Source organism: Ptychodera flava, chromosome 9 (assembly GCF_041260155.1).
Source record: "Ptychodera flava strain L36383 chromosome 9, AS_Pfla_20210202, whole genome shotgun sequence".
NCBI classification, from domain to species: Eukaryota; Metazoa; Hemichordata; class Enteropneusta; family Ptychoderidae; genus Ptychodera; species Ptychodera flava.
Window position 1 is genome coordinate 33,284,683 of NC_091936.1, and position 20,570 is coordinate 33,305,252.

A 20,570-nucleotide genomic window follows, 5' to 3' on the forward strand; every position below is an offset into this window, starting at 1 on the left:
TAAAAAAGAATTGTAAACATCTGAGAGCGCCTTTTTGTTAAAATTCCGCACTGATTTACAAAATTCACTTTTTCCAAACCTGCCACATCCATCTTCCAAATCAGGTTGAGGTATATAAGGAGACAGCGCAAAGTTTCCTCCTTGAGAGATCGGCTAGTGATATGCGTATCGATCAGCTGGCAAAAAATGGCGGGAAAATAATGACAGCGCCCTCCCCCCCCCCCCCCGGAAAAAAGTGAAGTCACGTCAAGATCCATCTCTTCTTATCACGCAAGCAAATGTATACATTAATTTAGCAGCGTATAAAGGTCAGCTTTTCAAACATCGTCGCAATACTCATGCGTCAGCAAAACTGATTCGAAAGTTGGAAAACGTAGGCGCATTGTGGTGGTCTGATTATGTTCGAAAACTTAAACTGTTACCGCCATTCTCCGAGATTTCATTTCAAGTGCGACACTACTATTGTAGCTCTCAGCAGATAAACACGTTTTATAAGTGTTCGTAGTACTTCAATGAACGACGGGAGTCTGCTCCCTCGCTCCTATTGGTTGGCATAAAATTGGTGTAAATTGACGGCAAATTGGGCTCAAGTAAACTTCATTATACGCTTGTTTTCCTCATATGAGTGGCTCTCTAAGGAATTGTATCCACCCTAGTAATACAGGTAATAGCCCGATTCTAATCGGAGAACCCCCAGCGTCGTCAATACCGCGACTTGCCAGGGAAGCGGAGAACATAGACCCAGGCTACCGACGGACACCTCGAATATCAAAATAATGCCGACTTCGCTCTTGCTGCTTGTCATCATGCTGGGTGAGTATTTTAACGGTTGCATTAGCCATGATGCCTTCCTCGCCGACGCACTAGACAGAGATACAGCTGGCGCCGACTTGTCTCTCAAAGCTAGTTTAAATTCATAAGCAGTGGATTTTGTAAGATCAAGATACGTGACGGCGACCTCTGGGAAACTAAAGTAACGTTCCACGGGCATTTTTCTCGTTTGTTTCATTTACAAAAATCTGATCATGATTGACCGTCGTCGTTCCTGAACTTCTGTCGAAAAATGAAACAATTTTCCTGCTTGGGTTTATCGGTTTACTTTCGATGTCTCTGCCAAAGCCATTTAGATATATGTACGAGTGAAGAATATGCAAGCTACTGAGATCTCGGTGGTAAAGCTCTGCAAATACATCGATTACGTGATCTTGCGTTCTACGACGGCTCAAGCTGTAGGCTTGGTTTGAAGGACACGGTTATGACGAGCAATAACAAGCAAACAGACATTTCGATCGGCATAATAGATACTGGAGAACATAACCCCCCCCCCCCTCTCTCTCTCTCTCTCTCTCTCTCTCTCTCTCTCTCTCTCTCTCTCTCTCTCTCATCTTCCACATTTTACCTTCGTGGGGGATCGTGCCTCGTGGCGCAATTACCTAATCGACCGAAAGGTTAAAACGGTGCATGTTGACAGACATACCATCCATCGTCCTTATAGTACCGTAATGAATATATGTAAACAACTGCCTCCACCATCATCACGCCATTACAAACACTTTTCCTTTCCGAGTGCATTCGATAACTTTGGTGCCTTTTTCAGTGTTACTACCGAGTACTGCATGTATGAATGTTGAACCCTTGGTGCCCTCTGACACTTTAGTTCCGCCAATATAGTAGATTCAACAATAGACTTCCACATCATACTGCCACAACATCCCTTGCTCCCCGTGATGTTTTCCAGTCCACTTATAGAACAAGGTTGCAGAAAAGGCGATCGGTAATGGAACATTGATCAACCCACTCTTAAAGGGCGCAAAATGGCACCTGCATCTGTCCCTCAAATTGCATTTAACATGAGATGCCGGAATGAATCCGCGAGTCGCCCGCATTGCACAGGGACAAACCAAACCTAACTGGATTTGCACGTTGTAAATTTGCGATCCAGTGGTGTTTCAAAATAAACTACCGCTGAAATTATCGTTGTTTTGCCTGTAAAATGCGATCAAACATTTCAAAATCATCACGCCGGTCTTTGTAAAATAATGCCTGAATAATCAGGGGTGTTCACATTTGTGCCGGTGCTGAAAAAGGTAACACTTATTAAAAATCTTATTGCTGGTTGCCATGGCGATATAAACAACGTCGTGTCGTCACTCTCTGAAATTTACACGGTTTCTACATTAGTGGAATGTTATGGACCGATCTATCGTGCAGTCACGTCCAGCCCGAGATTCTCACAAAACAAAATTTACTGCGAGGCCCATTTGTTCACCTTTTGACATCATTTCTTATATCGCCGATTAGTGTAGTCACGCCCTGCAGTCAACCTGTTAGGCGTTTGATTACCATAATAAGAGTTTTCCAGTTATGGGAGACTCGTTGCTCCCTTTTTTCGTCGATGTTCTTCTCACATCCCTCGGGACCATTTGCTTTTGTACCGTTAAAACGCCCTTAGAATATACGATACCTTGAACCTTGTTGAGGGAAACGACAGAAAACTAGGCTAGTCAGAATACCTGCCTGACACAAAAGGGAAATAAATGCATTTTGTCAAGCGCAAGTGGCGTAATACCAGGGACAACAGGTTGCCATAGAAATGGCTCTAGTGGCATGCTCCCATTGATATGTTTTATGGTTATCCTTATGAACCGTATCTTACATTTACACAAAAACAACATGCCCGTGGGCGATACTATCATAAGACTCATACATCACTGCAGAATATTTATGTCGCCACGTATTAAACCTCTTTTCCCCGGTTGCCAGAAATCTTACAAGTTTCAGAAAATAATAGGTAAAACCTGACGATTATTACAGTTTCAATGTGGTTTTAAGCGGAAGAACAACACTGCAATATCGTGCTTGAATCAAACATGGTGATCCATCATTCTCCATCTATAAATGTGTATCCGTCTCTCTCTTTAGTCTTTCCTCTACCTCACCATACATGTTTATAATTCTCTCTCTCTCTCTCTCTCTCTCTCTCTCTCTCTCTCTCTCTCTCTCTCTCTCTCTCTCTCTCTCTCACCATTGTAAACTATTGTACGCCATAGTGTACCATTGTACACCATTGTGTACCATGGAGCACTACATATGTATGTATGTATGTATGTATATATATATATATATATATATATATATATATATATATATATATATATATATATATATATATATATATATAAGTATACAGATGTCCTCGTGAGAAGTTACAGTGCTCGATGCTAGAGCAGAGCGTTATAAATAAACAAATTACTTCAAGTACAAAGTAATGAAATCTATTACTTAAGTTTCATGAATCTTGCAATCCTCAGATTGAAGTGAAAGGATTAATAGCTCGACACTCTTACATATATGATTGGGACGAACCATTCTATTTATAGGTGGTGTTAAAATTCGATAAATGATATTTGTTTTGGTGGCGACATTTTGAAACCAACAGAGCGTTTGTTTAACAGTGTAGATTTGTCGACATGTCAGCATTGATAATGTGCAGCTTTTCTGATATACAAAAATTACATCGCTTGCTTATGTTAGAGTAGCTCAATGCTTGATCAATGATTTCCCACGAAATGTCAAAGGCTTGGCCCTTATTTCTTAAATTCCATACAAATTTTGACAACTCAGTGTCGTTTTTGTATCTCTCGTTACGGAACGATTTCATATGGTTAGTGTAGCGCGTCTTGAAGGTGTTATCAGTGAGGCCGATGTAAACCCTCTCTGCATTGTCCTCCGTTGATACTTTGGCCTTGTAAACCACGCCTTTGACTTGACAGTTACCCTTCAAGGGGCATGACGACTTAACCCTGCAATTACAATCAGCTGGTTGGTCCTTACGTTGATCTCCGGTGATCTGGTGATTACCCTCTTATTATGCGATTTGATTATACTTGCTATATTCTTCATACAGCTATAACTCACTTTAATTGTGTTTCTGTTGAAGATCTTGTGAAGTTTAGACCCCTTTGGAAAATGTTTGTCAACAAGTTGAAGAAATTATCAGTGTTCGCGGTGACTTTTTTCTCCTCGCGTACGGCATACGCATTAGTCTGCTAAAATTGCGTAATGGCTGGATTTGAGTGCGTAATTTCACTTCCGCACTCGATTGATGGAAAAACTGACTGCAAAATACAATGTGCCGTTGAATAAACCTACACTACATATTCGGATTGTACGATGTAACATTATTTTAATGAAAACAGTTTAACGAACAACTTGAACAATGTTGAAACGTAACAGCGAAGGTTAGACATGCGACCGTCAAAACACATCGGGCAACCCAAAAGTTAGAGTTATGGCAGCTTATCCAGACGGTTTCTGGACGTTTCGGCACCAAGTCGTTTCGGCCCAAGACGTTTCGGCCTTCGAATTTCAGGCCCCAAGTCCGACGTTTCGGCACCGCACCCAAGACGTTTCGGCACCGCTGAAGGCAACCTGTGGGAACTAGTGCTGGAGCGTAATGTTACCAATCAAAGTACTAAAAAGTACATGCTTTAATATTTGTGAGAACATGGGAAGAGACCGTAAGAAAAAACTTCATATCATTTTCAAATCTGTGACACAAGTTTATCGATATCAATAGCCGCCGACACGGCAAAAGTTTGAAAGCGGTGACGAAACAGCACGGCAAAATTCACACAAAATGCACATAAAGTACTGGTCAGAACGCAAAGGTCACGCTTACGAATATGACGGATCAGTCAATTACTGAATAGTTTGAAAAAAAATCGAAACACAGATGCCGAAACGTCTTGGGTTGCGGTGCCGAAGTGACTTGGGACCGGAAATTGAGAGGCCGAAACGACTTGGGCCGAAACGACTTGGTGCCTGAACGACCAGTTACCATCCAGAACTTCTGCAGTGTTCAAAATTTATCGGGATTCCGACGAGCTCTACCGATGAATAATTTTTTTCACGGACTCGTAGAGCAAAGTTGAAAGAAAACAGATTTGTCTGCTTCGACGCCATGCTGCATGTGTGCTTGATCAAAATTTGGGAACAGCGAGACGCGATGATCGTGCACGGTTGGCATTTATATAATTTGTCGCAACATTTCTGTCAATCACTCACTTTCAGAAACTATCGCTCGCCTGAAAATTAGCAACGTAATTCATAGGCACAGCTGACATGATAACGTGCCTAACGTGATAACGTGTGGACTACGATGCCGATTTTTCAGACAACGCCCAGAGAATCCGAAACTTTCCACACAAAATGAGTGATTGACAGTAATGTGTTGCAACAAATTTCGTCTGGTTGTCGCCTAAGCTCAGTCGTGGGGAGTCCTTTCGGTGTTATCCTTTGCGTATAGAAAACGCATAACGATGAAAAAAATGCGTAGAGAGTCAATTTCAATGCGTATATACGCACGATTTTTGCGTAAACGCGAACTCTGAATTATTTATCGAATTTTAACACCACCTACAAATAGAATGGTTCGTCCCAATCATATATGTAAGAGTGTCGAGCTAGTAATCCTTTCACTTCTATCTGAGAATTGCAAGATGCATGAAACTTAAGTAATAGATTTCATTACTTTGTACTTGAAATAATTTGTATATATATATATATATATATATATATATATATATATATATATATATATATATACATATATATATATATATATATATATATATATAATATATATATATTATATATATATATTATATATATATATATATATATAATATATATATATATATATATATATATAACGCGATTGGAACTAATTTAGGATAATTGGATGGTGAAGTGATGCTTGTTTAAGCTGCAAATGTAAGCTCATTTGCTTTCCGTTTTAAGTTATACACTTTTTTATGAAAATTGTAATATTGCAACATTCAGCTATAGACCACCTAACATTTTTAAGAAAGTTGAAAAATATGAAGACCAAATTATCCTAAATTAGTTTCAATCGTGTCATATATATTATAATTGTAATATATATATTATATATATATATATATATATATATATATATATATATATATATATATATATTGTAATATATATATATATATATATATATATATATATATATATATATATAAGTTTATGGTGTCTCGCGAAATCTCGCTGTCTGAAATTTATCTGAAAATTGTTTCAATTTGTAATTTCATCCACTACATGGGTAATTAAATCAATTTAAAAAGTGTGTATCTCGTGCCATCTGTAGAAATTCTGAGAAAATCATGCAAAAGAAAATACTTGATGGTATTTCATAAGAGATATTTAGGAAGTCCATCTCTCAAGTCACAGAGTTCGTAGGCCATACATGCCACCGTGCTGATAAGCGATGCGTAAGTAGCGTTGTGATCCATTAAACAACATGAGACTGAAGGTAAATATTTGAGTGAGAAGTGCTGAACTGGGGCCATCGTTTATTAGCACGTGTCATCTATGAACCTACAACAACCAAGCACGTTCTTGGCCCTCTGCAGTTGGGCCAGGCAGACTGAGCAAAAACGCCGAAGGCTCTCTGTCAGTGGGAAATTTCACTTGTTTGAACGAGTGCATTGTTGTAAACTTGGAAAAAAGTTTTCAACGATGAGATGTTTAATCGACATCTTTAAGCTCCTCTTGGTAAAGAAATTACTGTTTTCAATTTAATAATCCAAAATGCCTTACGAGAGGAAACACTTGTATAATCGTTAATACCAAGCTCAAATGTAAGTCGATAACTTAATTGTGAACATTCATGAGATCTTCATAAGGAAGAGCAGCTTTTTAAATTGCTGATTTAAAAGTCTAAAGTTTAAATACATTTAGCCTGTTAAGGGAGTTGAGTTGATCACATCAAGTTTATCCAAAAGTGCTTTGGAATTTACACTACCCTAGAACTTTTGGATTTCGGTTCCTCTCCTAAAACTGTGAGTCGACTTTAACATCTGCACTCGCTGTCTGTCTATCTGTCTGTCTGTCTGTCTGTCTGTCTATCTGTCTATATCTATCTGTCTGTCGGTCGGTCGGTCGGTTGGTCTGTCAACCCAACATTCCATGATTCCAATGAGTTAGCAACACTGAGCAGTACTAGTTAGAATTGTCGCTTGCATCACTTTGGTCCCTCTGTTAGTACGGTCGTTCCACTCCTATTTGTAATTTAGCTGACCGCTTTTAGCTTGCTGCTCGAAGAAACAGTAAATTATTCTGAAGCAGGAAGTGAATTTTTTACCAAAATAATAATTTTTTTACTATAACCCAAACGGGATTCGAACCCCCACACACTTCACGGCAACATCGCCTAGCTGCTAGGCCTCACACAAAACCAGTCGGCCACCGTTTCCAATCCGTTTCTACCAAGTATGGAAAGGAAAAACGACCTCCTGTTTAAATCTAATTGTTACTTTCTTACACCTGTGTTTGAGAGTGTTTTTCTGACTTGTGGTAAAAAATATCTAAACACCTCTTGCTTGATGGACTTGACGTGAAAGTAACCCTTATATGACTTAGTCGGATTTGTTCAAATTAAGATTAAATTTGAATATTAAAATTTTATCTTTTGGCTTTTCAGGCGCCTTGAGGTAGGCAATTAGGTTCATCCAGACACGTACACGAGGTCAAATATGTATTGTCTCTGCCGTATAGTAGCTTTATGTTGTGTTCTTTGATTTACCAGATGCAGTCCTTTTTTCCGAGTAGCTGAAGTTTACTTTCACATTATTTCTGTTGAATATTTTGAGGAACTTTCATTATTTCGGGAGAATGTTTGCTATTGTACTATTTACGAGATTAGTGTGACAAGTAGTGACAATGTTTTGAAGAGTTAAGTACACCTCACATAACGTCACCTCATGATGTGCGCTAATTATATTCACTCTTTAAACAACATAGTAGAGTATAATGATACTGAATGACCAAAATACTTTTGGGATCTCAAATCCAAGGGCATGCCATGGAACATTTTGTAGTGATTGCATCCAGAGCTCCTAGCTGCTCAGACATATCTACAAGATGTGTACTTACTTTCACAGAGACGTAATTCATAATTCATAATGGCAAATCAAAGCCTGTAAGTAAACCTTCAGATAATCTAACTTGCAAACTTTCGACACCAGTGCAAAGTTTGCCCGTTGAACTTTCGCCCCATCTACTTCAAAGACGGTACGATCCAACGTTGGTACTCACTATGATTAAAGATCATCCGAAAACCGGCCTTTTGAAAATGATTGCGAAAGAACCTATTCTCTACTTTAAGCTAGTATGCGCCTCCAAAGTGAAAGACTTAAACTTTTGCTCAGATTTTCCTTAATGAAACTTTCAAACATTCTCTTACCAAATCACGAATAAAATTTGCAAATTTTGGTACTAGAGAAACAAATAACCAAAGATAACGACGAGATGGCATCGTGCTGCATGTCGCGTAGCAACCCTACTTACTTTGTGTGCTCTCAGGGCAGAAACACTGCTTCACGCCAATCAAAAGATAACACGCCAGCAGTTTCATAAACACCTCTTTCCATGACGAAATTGTGAAAGACGTTATGACTGACCGTAAACCATTGAGTAAAATCAGACAGTAGAGATAAAAAACTTTCAAATTTGGTTCAAACGCACTCATTATACATTCATAAAAATGTGAAAGGAATTTTTAAATGCTAAAACTCACCTTCCCGAAGCTCAAACTTTCCCGTTTTCGCCAGCACGCCAATTCTGCTCAGTGTCACACAATAACAACAACACAAACTTTGCCGAACATACTGTCGCTTAAAAATTGGCGAAAATCCGAAAACTACCGGAGGGCGCATGGTCGGCACTCTTCGGAACAGAGAGTCGAGAGCTACCTGAGGAGTGGCGTACATGGAGGGCTTACGTAACCGCTACACACCTTGAACAATACCCGTTGCTAGTCTGTTCTCTTTTTGTCTATGCTTACAGGTATACAGTCACCTGTATTCTTCATAAATGATCAAAGGGGCGTTCCTTGGTATTCAAAATGCCCATGTGAGGGCGCTCTTTTTAAAAAAGCGGCCACCCGCTTAAAATCTGTGATTGGTTAGATTTTCTCTTTCCATGGTAACTGTGGCAAAATTGGAACAGGTGACAGTATACCTTTAAGAAAACCGTGCACGAAGACATCTTAATGGTGTAACGCACTGTATAAGCGAACTTTAAATTTTCAAATGTATACTTCATGTTAATGTTACCTGAGAACATGATCTCTGTCTTGAACCCGAACCCAGATCGTCACAGTGACTACTCAATGTTGACAACGAATTGCAGTTTGTGATCTTAGCACCACATTACACTCCCACTGCGTAAGCATCGATCGACTTAAAGAAAAATGAACAGACGAAGCTGTTACAAGAAAGCTAATATTTGCCCCGTGTTTTATATAACCAAACTCGCACTCACTGTTGCATAAGGCTTGAATTACATGACGTTGGCTGAAGACAGAATATAAAAAAAAGTTTCCGCTAAAGTCTTTCGCGTCATAAGTATTGCACGAGTGATTTTACTCAGAAATTTCGGTCCTCGGGGCGTGTTGTTTGCGTAGTAGGCTAAATTGCAGGGAAAAACATCAGAGGAAAGAAAAATAAGTAGCCGCCGATATGGCTTCGCTGCTATTTTTCGCTAACAATAATGTTGGACTGATAGTAGAATTACTACAACGCTCCTAAATATCAAATACGAAGGCATCTGAATTAGCTGTACCATTGATTGTTTGATTGCAAATAATTTCACAATGACTTTACAAGAAACCTAGCTAAAAATTTCCATCATCTTTTGATGACTGAATACTATTGTCGTTTCTAGGAAACTTTTTAGTGAAATTTATGTTACAAACGGTTCACAAGCGATGAATTCGCTCTAAAACTTGACATATGCAAAGTATTCCATAAATTCAAGAAACTTGGGGGTCATTCCTAGCAAGGTTAAAACCACATTTCAAGGTCACATACATGACATTTTAGAACAAAATCAAAAAATATACGTATGAAAATTTATGCTAATTGTAATGTAGTTGGAATGAGAACACCAAAAAGACGCAAAGTTGATGTCAGACATTACGTATTTAAAAAAAGTCGTTCTTCCAAAAAAAGAAAAAAAATAGTATAGATACTTGTATAGATACGTTGAAATTTTAACATCATTTGAGCAAGCCTACTTGAGGTAATCTCTAGGAAGCCTGAATCTAAACCTGGTCGCTGTTAGATAGACAGTTTAAAACTGTCAAAATTCATATATGCAAACTTTATGTTTACTCTCTATTTTTTACAGTTCTTATGAAGGGCATGTTCAGGATGCTATATGTCAAACTTGAAAGCTATGTGTCAAATTTGAAAGCTATCAGAGCGATGGTATACAAGGAGTAAAAATTTGACAAAGACTTAACGAAAGAATATGGCCATGAAAATGTTTGCTTATGCCGCAGAGCATTCATTACCATTCGAAGAAAGCTGAATGATGTCATCCCTTGGAACTTGCAAACGATTGCTTGAACCACAGCCGGATAAACAAAATTACGAAAGAAATATTTGAAAAAAGTGAGCAAAAGTTGCCTAAAATTTTACGTTTGCAGATTTGTGCTAATGGTCACCGAATTGAAAGTTGGAATCCTGTCATGGATACACAACAATAGAGTGAGAAAAGTCAATGTTTGACAAAAAATTGAAAAGAAGGCTGAATAAGTTGGTATATGCAAAGTTCATCTGAACAAAACTGAATGGGGTCGATCTTGAGGTCAATCATACCGGATCGAGTAGCTTTTGCGAAATGTTATTAATAAATATGAGACAAAATACAAAAAATAGTAAGTGCAAATTCGTTGTCATAATGATTAGAAAACATGAATGAGGTCATTCCTGGAAATTTACATACCAGATTGAAATTTGTAGCTTTTGTACTAGCAGTTTCAGAGAAGGAGATTTTTAGGACAGCAGGCAAAAATGAGAAAATCTCTCAATGTTTTTGTATTATATGCACATGAAAAGTAATTTGAATTAGGACGTCTGTAGAAAGCTATATATATAAGAAATGTGGAAGCTCTTCGACATATGGTATAAGAGAAGGGGAGGTTTTTATCTAAAAAATGAAACATGCCCCGAAATTCGCATATGCAAATTTATTTATCATAGAAATCAGGTTATCTATCCCCAGGAACTTGTTAGTCAAACCTGGGGCTTCAAAGAAGAAGGGAAAATTTACGTAATATGAAGTACGCCGACAGACAATCAACGACCAGACAGGCTCCTTGTTGCTGACAGGAGAGCTTATAAATCAGACCGTATAAACTTTCGTGAATTTTTGTAGCGTTTTGACAGGTGCTATATTGATTTGACATTTTAGAATACACGAAATAAAATGCGAGATCTAAGAGAGAGCTGTGCATGTCACTCACTGTTGGCAATGAAACTAATGCATTTTTCCATACACTTCGCTGGGTCTGCGCTTATCTTTGCTCCATTTCCATCATGTCATTGTCATGCACGTCACGTATAGAGAGTGTGAGAAATGCGCCAGCTTATTGACTTCGGTATTCCTGTCTGGTGTCAACGGCAAGTCTGACTTTGTCTCGCTTAAATAACAGATCGATCGAGGGGACTTTTAGAGAATTGTGGACATGGTGAAGAATTAACGATAGTCGATGGTAACTGCAATTTGAACTCTTACGACGCGGATAGTTTACGGCATGCGACTTCGGTTCTTTATTGAGTCTATCCGATACGCAGCATCCGTAATTTGAAAAGTGGGACCTGATATTCAGTAAACCCCATTCTTGATGTGACTTGAACTCGATAGAATTCTTCCCTGAACGAAAATCATCAGACAGCAGTCTTTTTTATTTTTCAATGTACAGGCTAAATAGCAAAGTTGGTGGAGATATATGTTCCAAGATTGCTTTTTTTCATGCATGACGAATGGATCTCAGCACACGTTTGGAAAAGCATAAACGATTAATTGTGTAGATTATGCTGATATTTATTGATTCTTTTAGGAGTTAGGCTCTACATGGTATATATGTGATCCTTTACCATTAACTGTTTCCTAAGTTGGTGACTTGTGTGCGAGGCCCTGTAGAATCCCATGGGATCCTTAGGCTGAAAGGTTAGGTGATGAGTTTAGTCGTCTTACTCACCATCCACGCACACAGAATGAAAAGCCCCATCTAAGAGTCAGGACCGCCCACATTGAGCCGACTGATCCATTAGCTCAGTTGGTAGAGCATCCGTAATGTATACGGGGAGTGTGGGTTCGAGTCCCGCATGGGTCACTCTTCATTCACCACTGTATTTTATATATATACATATATATGTAGGTGACTTTAAAATATTGGAGAGATCGTTTATTGCGGATAGACGCTCAAGAGCTGATTTATGATATGTCATGACATGACATAAACTTCGATGACTCGTAATCTCATTTTGTATATTCCTTGCATTCAAGGTTTATAGGCTTGATATCCACATGGGTTTGCGTTTTCTGACGTTGTTTCATTAGCTTTGGATTTGTCGACATTACCTCGTGAAATATTTCCGGTTGAATGTGTGTCATCCTGTACGTGGGCGAGTGATTGTGTCCATCTTACCACCGAACTGCTGCTTGTCTGTCTGCCGACGACAGTGAAAAATAGGGGACACAGAAAGCGTTTCGCATTAATCACTAGCAGCCCAGTGAGTAATATGTGAGGTTTGGGTTAGGGATGGAGAACACGGCTCGAGGCCCAAATAAAACTTACTGGATTTTGGTTCCTATCCCGAAGTGTGAGTCGACTTTAATATCTTCACTTGTCTGTCCGTCTGTCCGTCTGTCTGTCTGTCTGTCTGTCTGTTTGTTTGTCTGTCTGTCTATCGGTTGGTCGGTCTGTCTGTCTGTCTGTCAACTCAACATTTCCATAATTCCAGAGATTTAGTAACACTAAGCAGTTAGAGTTGCTTTGCTTCACATCAAATTGGTCTCTCTGTTAGGTTGTATTCACAAACACCTTGGCCGGGAGGGGGGGAATCCACAAAAAGTTCTCTGATTCTTTCAAATGCTCCCCGTAATAACAAACTCAAGACGCGTTTGAATGCCCCTTCTGACTTACTATAATTTTGAAATCCCTCAAAATAAAACTGCCCTAATGAACAGATTTTTTCGGTGTGTGTGTGTGTGTTAAATTTTTCTTCCAGGGAAGGAGGGCGTTGTTTTGATATATTTTCTCTTGCAGGAAAACTCAATCTTGTAAAACCGAAAAACAACGATCACACAAAAAAGGTTTGGAAAGGGGGATGACGTTCCTCACCTGTCAGGAAAACTGAACGTAATTAAATCCCCACAGCGTGCTAGAATAACCAATACTCTGTTGGTAAAATACTCTGTGTAAAGAGCGTAATCCTTGTTATTGATGACAAATTAATTCTAGTCCGGACCTGAATTCAATTTTAAACAATAGCGACGCTGACACATATTGGTGTGTTGGTAGATTAAAAACTTGACTTTATTATCACTTTTCAGGGAGAACAAGAAACTGCAGAAGATACACAAAACAAAACCACCAAAATTTTGCCAAGAGTCACAGCTATAAATAGACAACCAAACACATTCATTTCGATCAAAGGCAGTTTCGTTTCGAGTCCCCCTTTAAGTCCCCAAACCCCTTCAAGTGCCTCCAACATACCCTTGACAGTTCCAAATCCCCCATCGATGCATTCACCCTCCAGAGGGGTTTGTGAATGCAGCCTTAGTATGGTCGTTCTACTCACATTTGTACTTTAGCTGACCGCGTTTAGCCTGCTGCTCGAGGAAACAGTGAATTATGCCAAAGTAGCAAGTGAGTGTGTTACCAAAGGTGGAAAGGAAAGCGGTTTAAATTCTATTGTCATTTTCGTTCACTTGTGTTTGAGAGTGTTTTTTCATCTCATCTGGAGTAAAAATATCTCAGAATCCTTTGAATTGATGGATTTGACGTGGAAGTATCTCCTAATGACTTGGTCTGATTTGTTCAAATTAGATTAAATTTGAATATTACTATTTTCTCTTTTTCCCGGCTCCATTCTTAGTAAAAATTGTTTCAAATGCGCAGGGTCTTAGGCACCAGCTTGTTAAGATATGATCAAGTTGTCGTAAAATTATATTTTCATTTACTTTTAGGATCCTCTTGTACGTACCCAGGTCAGTGTTATTTACTGCACGAACTCCATGTCGTTTTATTCATCCTGTTGTGCGACAGCTATAAGGATGCAAACTGTGTTACATGAAATAACAATAACTGGTACGCGATTGCCCGTGATAACCCAGATACTGGAATCTGTACAGGCCAAGTAATTGCCGTCTGGAGGCCCCTAACGCTCTCTGATTCAGCTGCAATATCGATGGGTCTTTGTCGGTTATTTTTCAATGCAGAAACCTGTCCGCACTAAACATGAAACGGCTATCGGCCGTCACTATGGAAGAAAACATGTTTTTGAAGCAAAGCATGTCTTAAAAAATATGAAGATGATGTGAAATTGTTGCCTCATAAAAATTTCGTGCAGCAGTTAAGTATGCTGGATTGATGTTACAACCGGTGTGGTTTACCGTGAATGTCTTCAGGTGCTATGTGGTCATCGGTTTGGATTACACCTGGTTTAATTATTCCAGGGAATATAGGTTCTACGAATTAACATCTCGAAACGTGATCGAGCTTTTGACCGCGGGCTGCAACGCGAGCGGAGAAAATTGTGCGCGACAGGAATGTCTAATTTCCTGCATCGATCACTATCGCTTTAAGACGACCTTTCACGTAAGGGTTGAGTCAGCGTACTCTGTTTAACGAACCTTGAAAGTGCTTCCAACCGCGTGGGTCCAGATGCTAATCTCGAACTGAAGTGTTAATGAGCCGCGTGCACACCTTGTTCAGGCGATACATGTGCAATTATTTCACGAAGAAGGCACCTTTTTGATATTGTGAAAAGAACTGACTACCTAGGTTAGCTTCGTATACTTCATTTATGTATGTATATTTTTCTCCTTCATGTAGCGACCATTCACTGCCAGATGTTGAACGGTGCCGACGCCTTGACTTGCCACGTCTGCCAGAGCGTGCTGGGAAATAATGTTGAGTGCGAGGGCGCTCCGAACAGCCCCAAGCAGTGTATGCCAACGAAGGATAACTATTGTATGGTGAGTCATGTTTTCAGTTCCATGGATGTCAACAGCAGTGATGGCAACTTTTCCTGACTGCCGGGTCAAAAGGTCAAAATCAGCTGTTAAAAATCATGAACTACATGGTGTGTTGGAAAATCGTTCCGAGCAAGTCGAATAAACATGGGAAGGCATTATGCTTTCACATCACCAATGTTTATTAACTAATATGAATAAATATAGATAAATTACAATCATAAATGAGGTAACATATGCTCCTATGTCACTTTCCGTTCAAGATGATCACATGGGGATATTTTGAAATGGGATTCAACACAATACGCTAAAATCGCGTTCGAACACAATGAAGGCAGGGGCGATAAACTCTTTACAAGTTACCTGAAGATACTTGCAAACACGATAAGAGCAATTTTGCGGTAGTTATTGCATAAAAGTATGGTAGTAAACTGGACTTACTTGAAACTAGATTTGAGAAGATTTACACTCTAAGTTCATTGAAGTGTACAGGTGGTTAGAGTATAGACACATGGTGTAACGGGCTATAAAATGTTAGTTCATACTGTCTGTTTCCTTCCATACCTCTCTGAGGATTTTCGAGTATTAAGTTCTCTTTACTTTTCTCTGCACCATCCGTCAAGATGTGGCGTTGCTTCCTCAGTTACTGTCCGTTTTGGCCTCTCTGTCTACCACTTGCCTCTCCGTCTGTATGTCGAATCAGGCTGCCCACATCTGCCTCTTTCAATATCTTTCTCTGTATGATTTGGAATTAAAAGCCTTAATAGTTTATTGCTTTTTAGATTATTGACAGCTTCGTCGGAAAATAATATCGAAGATATTGATCTAATGTTTGTTTTATCTTCCCCGAAGGCAAGGGTTGCGTTCGTGAAAGACAAACTCTCTTCGGTGGTCAGAGCATGCAGTGAGACGTGCGAACCGAATCACTACTCCTGTCTGGAAGAACACGGGGAATGCATTCTGTGTTGCGACACTGATAACTGCAACAGCAAATCCGCCATCAACAGGGAGCGAATGCTGGCGATCGACGACCTGTCTACAATACCTGTTACGCCTAACTCCACGGTCACAGTCGGATCGGATGCCAGAGACTCGGCGATGGCACATCACAGGTCGATGAGGGAAACAGTTATCTTGTTGATCATTTGCACGCTGGGATTTTATTTGCAAGTAATGAGCTAAATATTTTTGTTATGGGAAAGAAAACTTTTGTCCAACTCGAACATACCAAACGTCGTGATGTTTTATTTTCTCACACTTCCTTTCGTGCTATTGGTCACGACACCCCTCTCGTTGAATACATAGGTTGACATTATGATTTATTTTGAATGTATGAGCAAATCTAGATTTCCGCAGATGCTAAAACGGTTATCAGATTGCCGGACTTCAGGTATACTATCAACAGAACGTGGCGATGAACAGCATCAAAATCTTACGTATTTGTAAACCCAAGGTTTATATTTTTATTTCCGTGGGTTTTTTTGTGACTACCACAGCGGAGAATACAGTGTGGAATGTGATATTGTGTCTGATGAACGAGCTGCAGCATCATGGGTGCTGTGTGAAGGGTTGAAACTTGTATAATGGGATTGGCTCATATACGAGTCCACATTCACGAGAATATTATAGTGGAGATCGATTTTACTAAGATTGTTCCAAGTTATCCCAAATGATTTGACGGTAAGGTGACTGGTCCAAGGCAGCGTTTCACTTACATCGTACCCCAGTTTGGATGCTGCTTCATGTTTTGTCAACAGCGGCGTTACAGAGTCGTTACGCGACTTTGCATCTTTGTCTGTGCATTCTCAATTGTCGAAAGCACAGACCCTTTGTAGGCACAACGTCTAGAGTAACATTCGACGCACGACATATGAACCTAAATATGGTGTGTATGTGTCGGTCAGGTGTTTCCACTTGAGTAAAATTTCGATCCTACATTGGAATACCTCGCTGGTGCCACTTCGCCAATTAATGACACCATGCAGAGATTATCAGTGAACTTTCTTGTGAGGAGGGGACTGCGGAACCAGATTTGACAAATTATTATCAAAAACTTGGATGTATACAAAAGAATGTTATTCTTGCCATAATCAGTACAATATGAAGTATTGTTGACTCGACTAAAAAATATTGAAAAAGGATAATTTTGCAATTGCATTCAAGAAATTTCGCAGAGTTTATGAATTTAAGATTTGTTTGTAAACAGAATAATTAATAAAACTTGGAAGAAATGTGAAGGCTATACATCTTTTGAAGTCACCTGCATAAAATGCTAATCAGTGTCAGAAAAAGCAGATTATTCAACCAATTTTGTGCATGTAACATTTCATTCAAAAGCTAGGGTTTGCTCAACAAACGCTGTCTTCTTCTGAAGACAGAGGGGCTATTGTATACCTATGAATTATCTGTAGACGTATTTTGCACCATCAACCGTAAATTCATATTCACAATTGTGCAATGTTAAATTTTGTCCTTAACAGGTCAGTAGCTGTAAATTTTGATAAATATTTTTTTTTCAGTTTTTTTTTTTGTTATTTGTTTTGTTTTGTTTTTTGGTTAATGTCAACTATAGGTTCATTTTCTACTACCCAAAGCACGTTGAGTTCAGCTCGTCAACTCAGCCTTTACGTGACTGTGTAGACTGCATCATTATCGTTTGTATTGTTGAGAAGTGAATTCTGCTCCTGGCCTGGGACTCAAATTTAAACAAGAATAGAGCATTTTACACACATACACGCTGTGTTGATAAGCTAAATAGTGGGTGTTTTGAAATGCCAAGGGGAGTAGGACAAGAGTTTACAATTGGCATACTAACCGAGAACGGTCATATGGTCGACCTCTCATACACAGGGTGTTTTTGCTGTTTTTGTTTCAGCTTGTGCCACTTATTGGGTTGACATTTGTGAACATTTTAGAGTCGTGCAATATATGAAGGGTTCGTGTCTCTTCTACGTAAATATATTACAAAAATTATGACAGAGAGAGATCAAGACTTGGTATGATTGTGGTCGTTACAATGCATTCATGGGAATGTTTGTAATTGATATCATTGTATGTTTGTACAGTTTAATTTTTGATGAAACTTTGTACATTTCTACGCATTTTAAATCAGATTATTTGCATATTAAACCATCGAAAATTTAACTGCAACTATAGAGTTCATTTCGTAGGTACCGTATTATGTAACACACGAACATGTACGAGATTGCTGTTCATCAGTGAAGCCAATTGTGCCGTCTTTGTATAAAATAAGTAGTGTTTGTATTTGATGAATAGAAAAGGGACACTTTCTTATAATGCAGTGTTATTGTACTCCTATCAAGAAAAGATATGACTGGCTAAATTATGCAATGGGTGGATTTTACACCGGCTGCGTCCAATGATATAAATATAATTGCAACAGGTCTTAAATGGCACATTGTCAGTGTTTTGTGCGAAACCTTTCGTCTCTGGTATGAAAATAACTTGAAAATGTGTATTTTAAGTGTTTAAAAAATGTAGGCATCCTACGGGTTGTATAAAACACTAAGACACGGCAAACCACTCTTCAATATAGACATTACAGGGACACTTATACTTATTGACTACCGATGAGGGTGAAAGCATACGTATGTTTTCAAGAGAGTACATGTCGCCAAAAAAGTCTGCTTCATTGGTATGTAGGCCGGGAAAACAGGTTGTTCGGTACACCGTACCCGAATTCGGCAAGTCCATAATTTCGGAATACACCTCAATTATTTTCCTCTCTTCACAAACGAGACATGTCTCCACCAACGTTAGTCTAGGTTGCGGACAACAATGCCATGTTTGTTTACATCTTCGGTATGGCACATGCGTAGATGGCACTTTAAGACTTACCCGGTAACAGTTGTCTGAGCTGTTACCCGGTGGTGGAGCAGTTTCAAATATGTTAACCGGTAATTGACCCTTGCGTGTATATCAGTGCCAAAATGACGCATTCCAAGTGATCTTAAACTGACAAATAACGTGTACAGCAATTACTTTGGATGAGTTGTGTGAAAAAAACCAGCAAGTATTAAGAAGACAGGGATGTTTGTTCATCGCGGGGTTTTGAGAATGTACATACGTGTCACATATTACGATTTTGAAACCATCCTGGCAATTTTCCCCCCAAAATTAAAGGATTTTGAAATGTAAATTTCTTATTTTGTTAATTTGTCGATGGAGGTTGCCAGTGAATTGTCGGTAATACAGTGACTTTCGCAGGTTTGTGCATATCGTGTTGTTAATTACTGTTTTGATGTAATAAACACTACATGTACAATGTACTACGTAGTTTTGTAATTCTGTAAATCGACTCTGTCATATATACAGAAAGGTAGTGGAGAAATTGCAGCTTTCTGTACTCAAGGTAAGACAGACACAATTGTACATAGAAATGAAAAACTGACTATGTTATCTTTAGTCATGCACTTATGTGAACGATAAATTCTTTCCTCAACATTTAAAGTCTGACGTGAGCCCAGGAATGTAATCCTCGCCTAATGAGTGGCCCCTGAACGTCTAAAGTTTTGCCTTGCTTGTTTGTTTTGTTTTGGGGGGTTTTCAGAGAGAGAGAGAGAGAGAGAGAGAGAGAGAGAGAGAGAGAGAGAGAGAGAGAGAGAGAGAGAGAGAGGAGAGAGAGAGAGAGGAGAGAGAGAGGAGAGAGAGAGAGAGAGAGAGAGAGAGAAAGAGAGAGAGAGAGAGTCGAAAGTAGATTTTATGAATGAATATAAACATAAGGGCTGTCTGGAAAACAAATTTATATAGGAAGCAAGGTTATAATTTCTTGTTGTACTCCAAAAATGACTAGTCTTCGATTTATCGATACCAACTATAAATGTCCAATCTTCGCCAGCTGTACTTAAGTCATAACTAGCATTCATTCATCATTGATGACATCGCATATTTTAAACAATTCGGTATATTTGAAGGGCCAATCCTTCTATGTGCTTCATCGGAAAGAAGAAAATGTACTAGAGTCCCAGAATAAAAATACAAAAATTATCGCCGATAACCCTATAAAATTACTCAAGTAATGGGTCAACCGCGAACCAGCGTCACTACCTTAGCTTTAGAATTATTGTCACGGAACCGTATAAATATATGCACTAGCACACACTAATTACGCATGCACTGAAACTGCCTCGTTGACTTTCAGCCTAACAGGAAATAGTCCTTTTTCTCCATAACGACCGTTTAGTGTTCAGTATTTGGAGACAAACGGCTGTCCTCGCGGCAATAACCGTTTCGTTGCTCTATTTGGTTTTCACTGTAACATAAAATTTCAATTCCCTTGGCTTCTTATGTACTTAATCACTCGTGCATGATTCGTGCCAGATGCCATCGTAAAAGGCTTTCGCCAGCAACTACACATATAGGCCTATATTATTACCAGCGTATAAGGCCTTAAAATTTCAGTTACTTTAAGTCGGAAACACTCTCTCTCTCTCTCTCTCTCTCTCTCTCTCTCTCTCTCTCTCTCTCTACAT

At 39.1% G+C, this 20,570-nt stretch overlaps 1 protein-coding gene across 1 annotated transcript; it reads left to right on the plus strand.

The window, feature by feature from the left end:
- The first annotated feature begins 599 nt into the window (after positions 1-599).
- LOC139140744 (uncharacterized) lies at positions 600-19,367 on the plus strand. The gene is made up of 3 exons (XM_070710132.1): positions 600-813; positions 14,939-15,081; positions 15,931-19,367. Exons 1-3 carry the CDS (start codon positions 777-779, stop codon positions 16,258-16,260), a joined length of 510 nt encoding a protein of 169 aa, XP_070566233.1. The 5' UTR covers positions 600-776; the 3' UTR covers positions 16,261-19,367.
- The last annotated feature ends 1,203 nt before the right edge of the window (positions 19,368-20,570 follow it).

What these genes read in the sequence shown, in the direction of transcription:
- LOC139140744 (XM_070710132.1), top strand. Translation starts at nt 777, where the DNA reads ATGCCGACTTCGCTCTTGCTGCTTGTCATCATGCTGG. An exon ending in GCTGCTTGTCATCATGCTGG is followed by an intron (nt 814 to 14,938) that starts GTGAGTATTTTA and finishes TCCTTCATGTAG; the next exon opens with CGACCATTCACTGCCAGATG. An exon ending in CGAAGGATAACTATTGTATG is followed by an intron (nt 15,082 to 15,930) that starts GTGAGTCATGTT and finishes TCTTCCCCGAAG; the next exon opens with GCAAGGGTTGCGTTCGTGAA.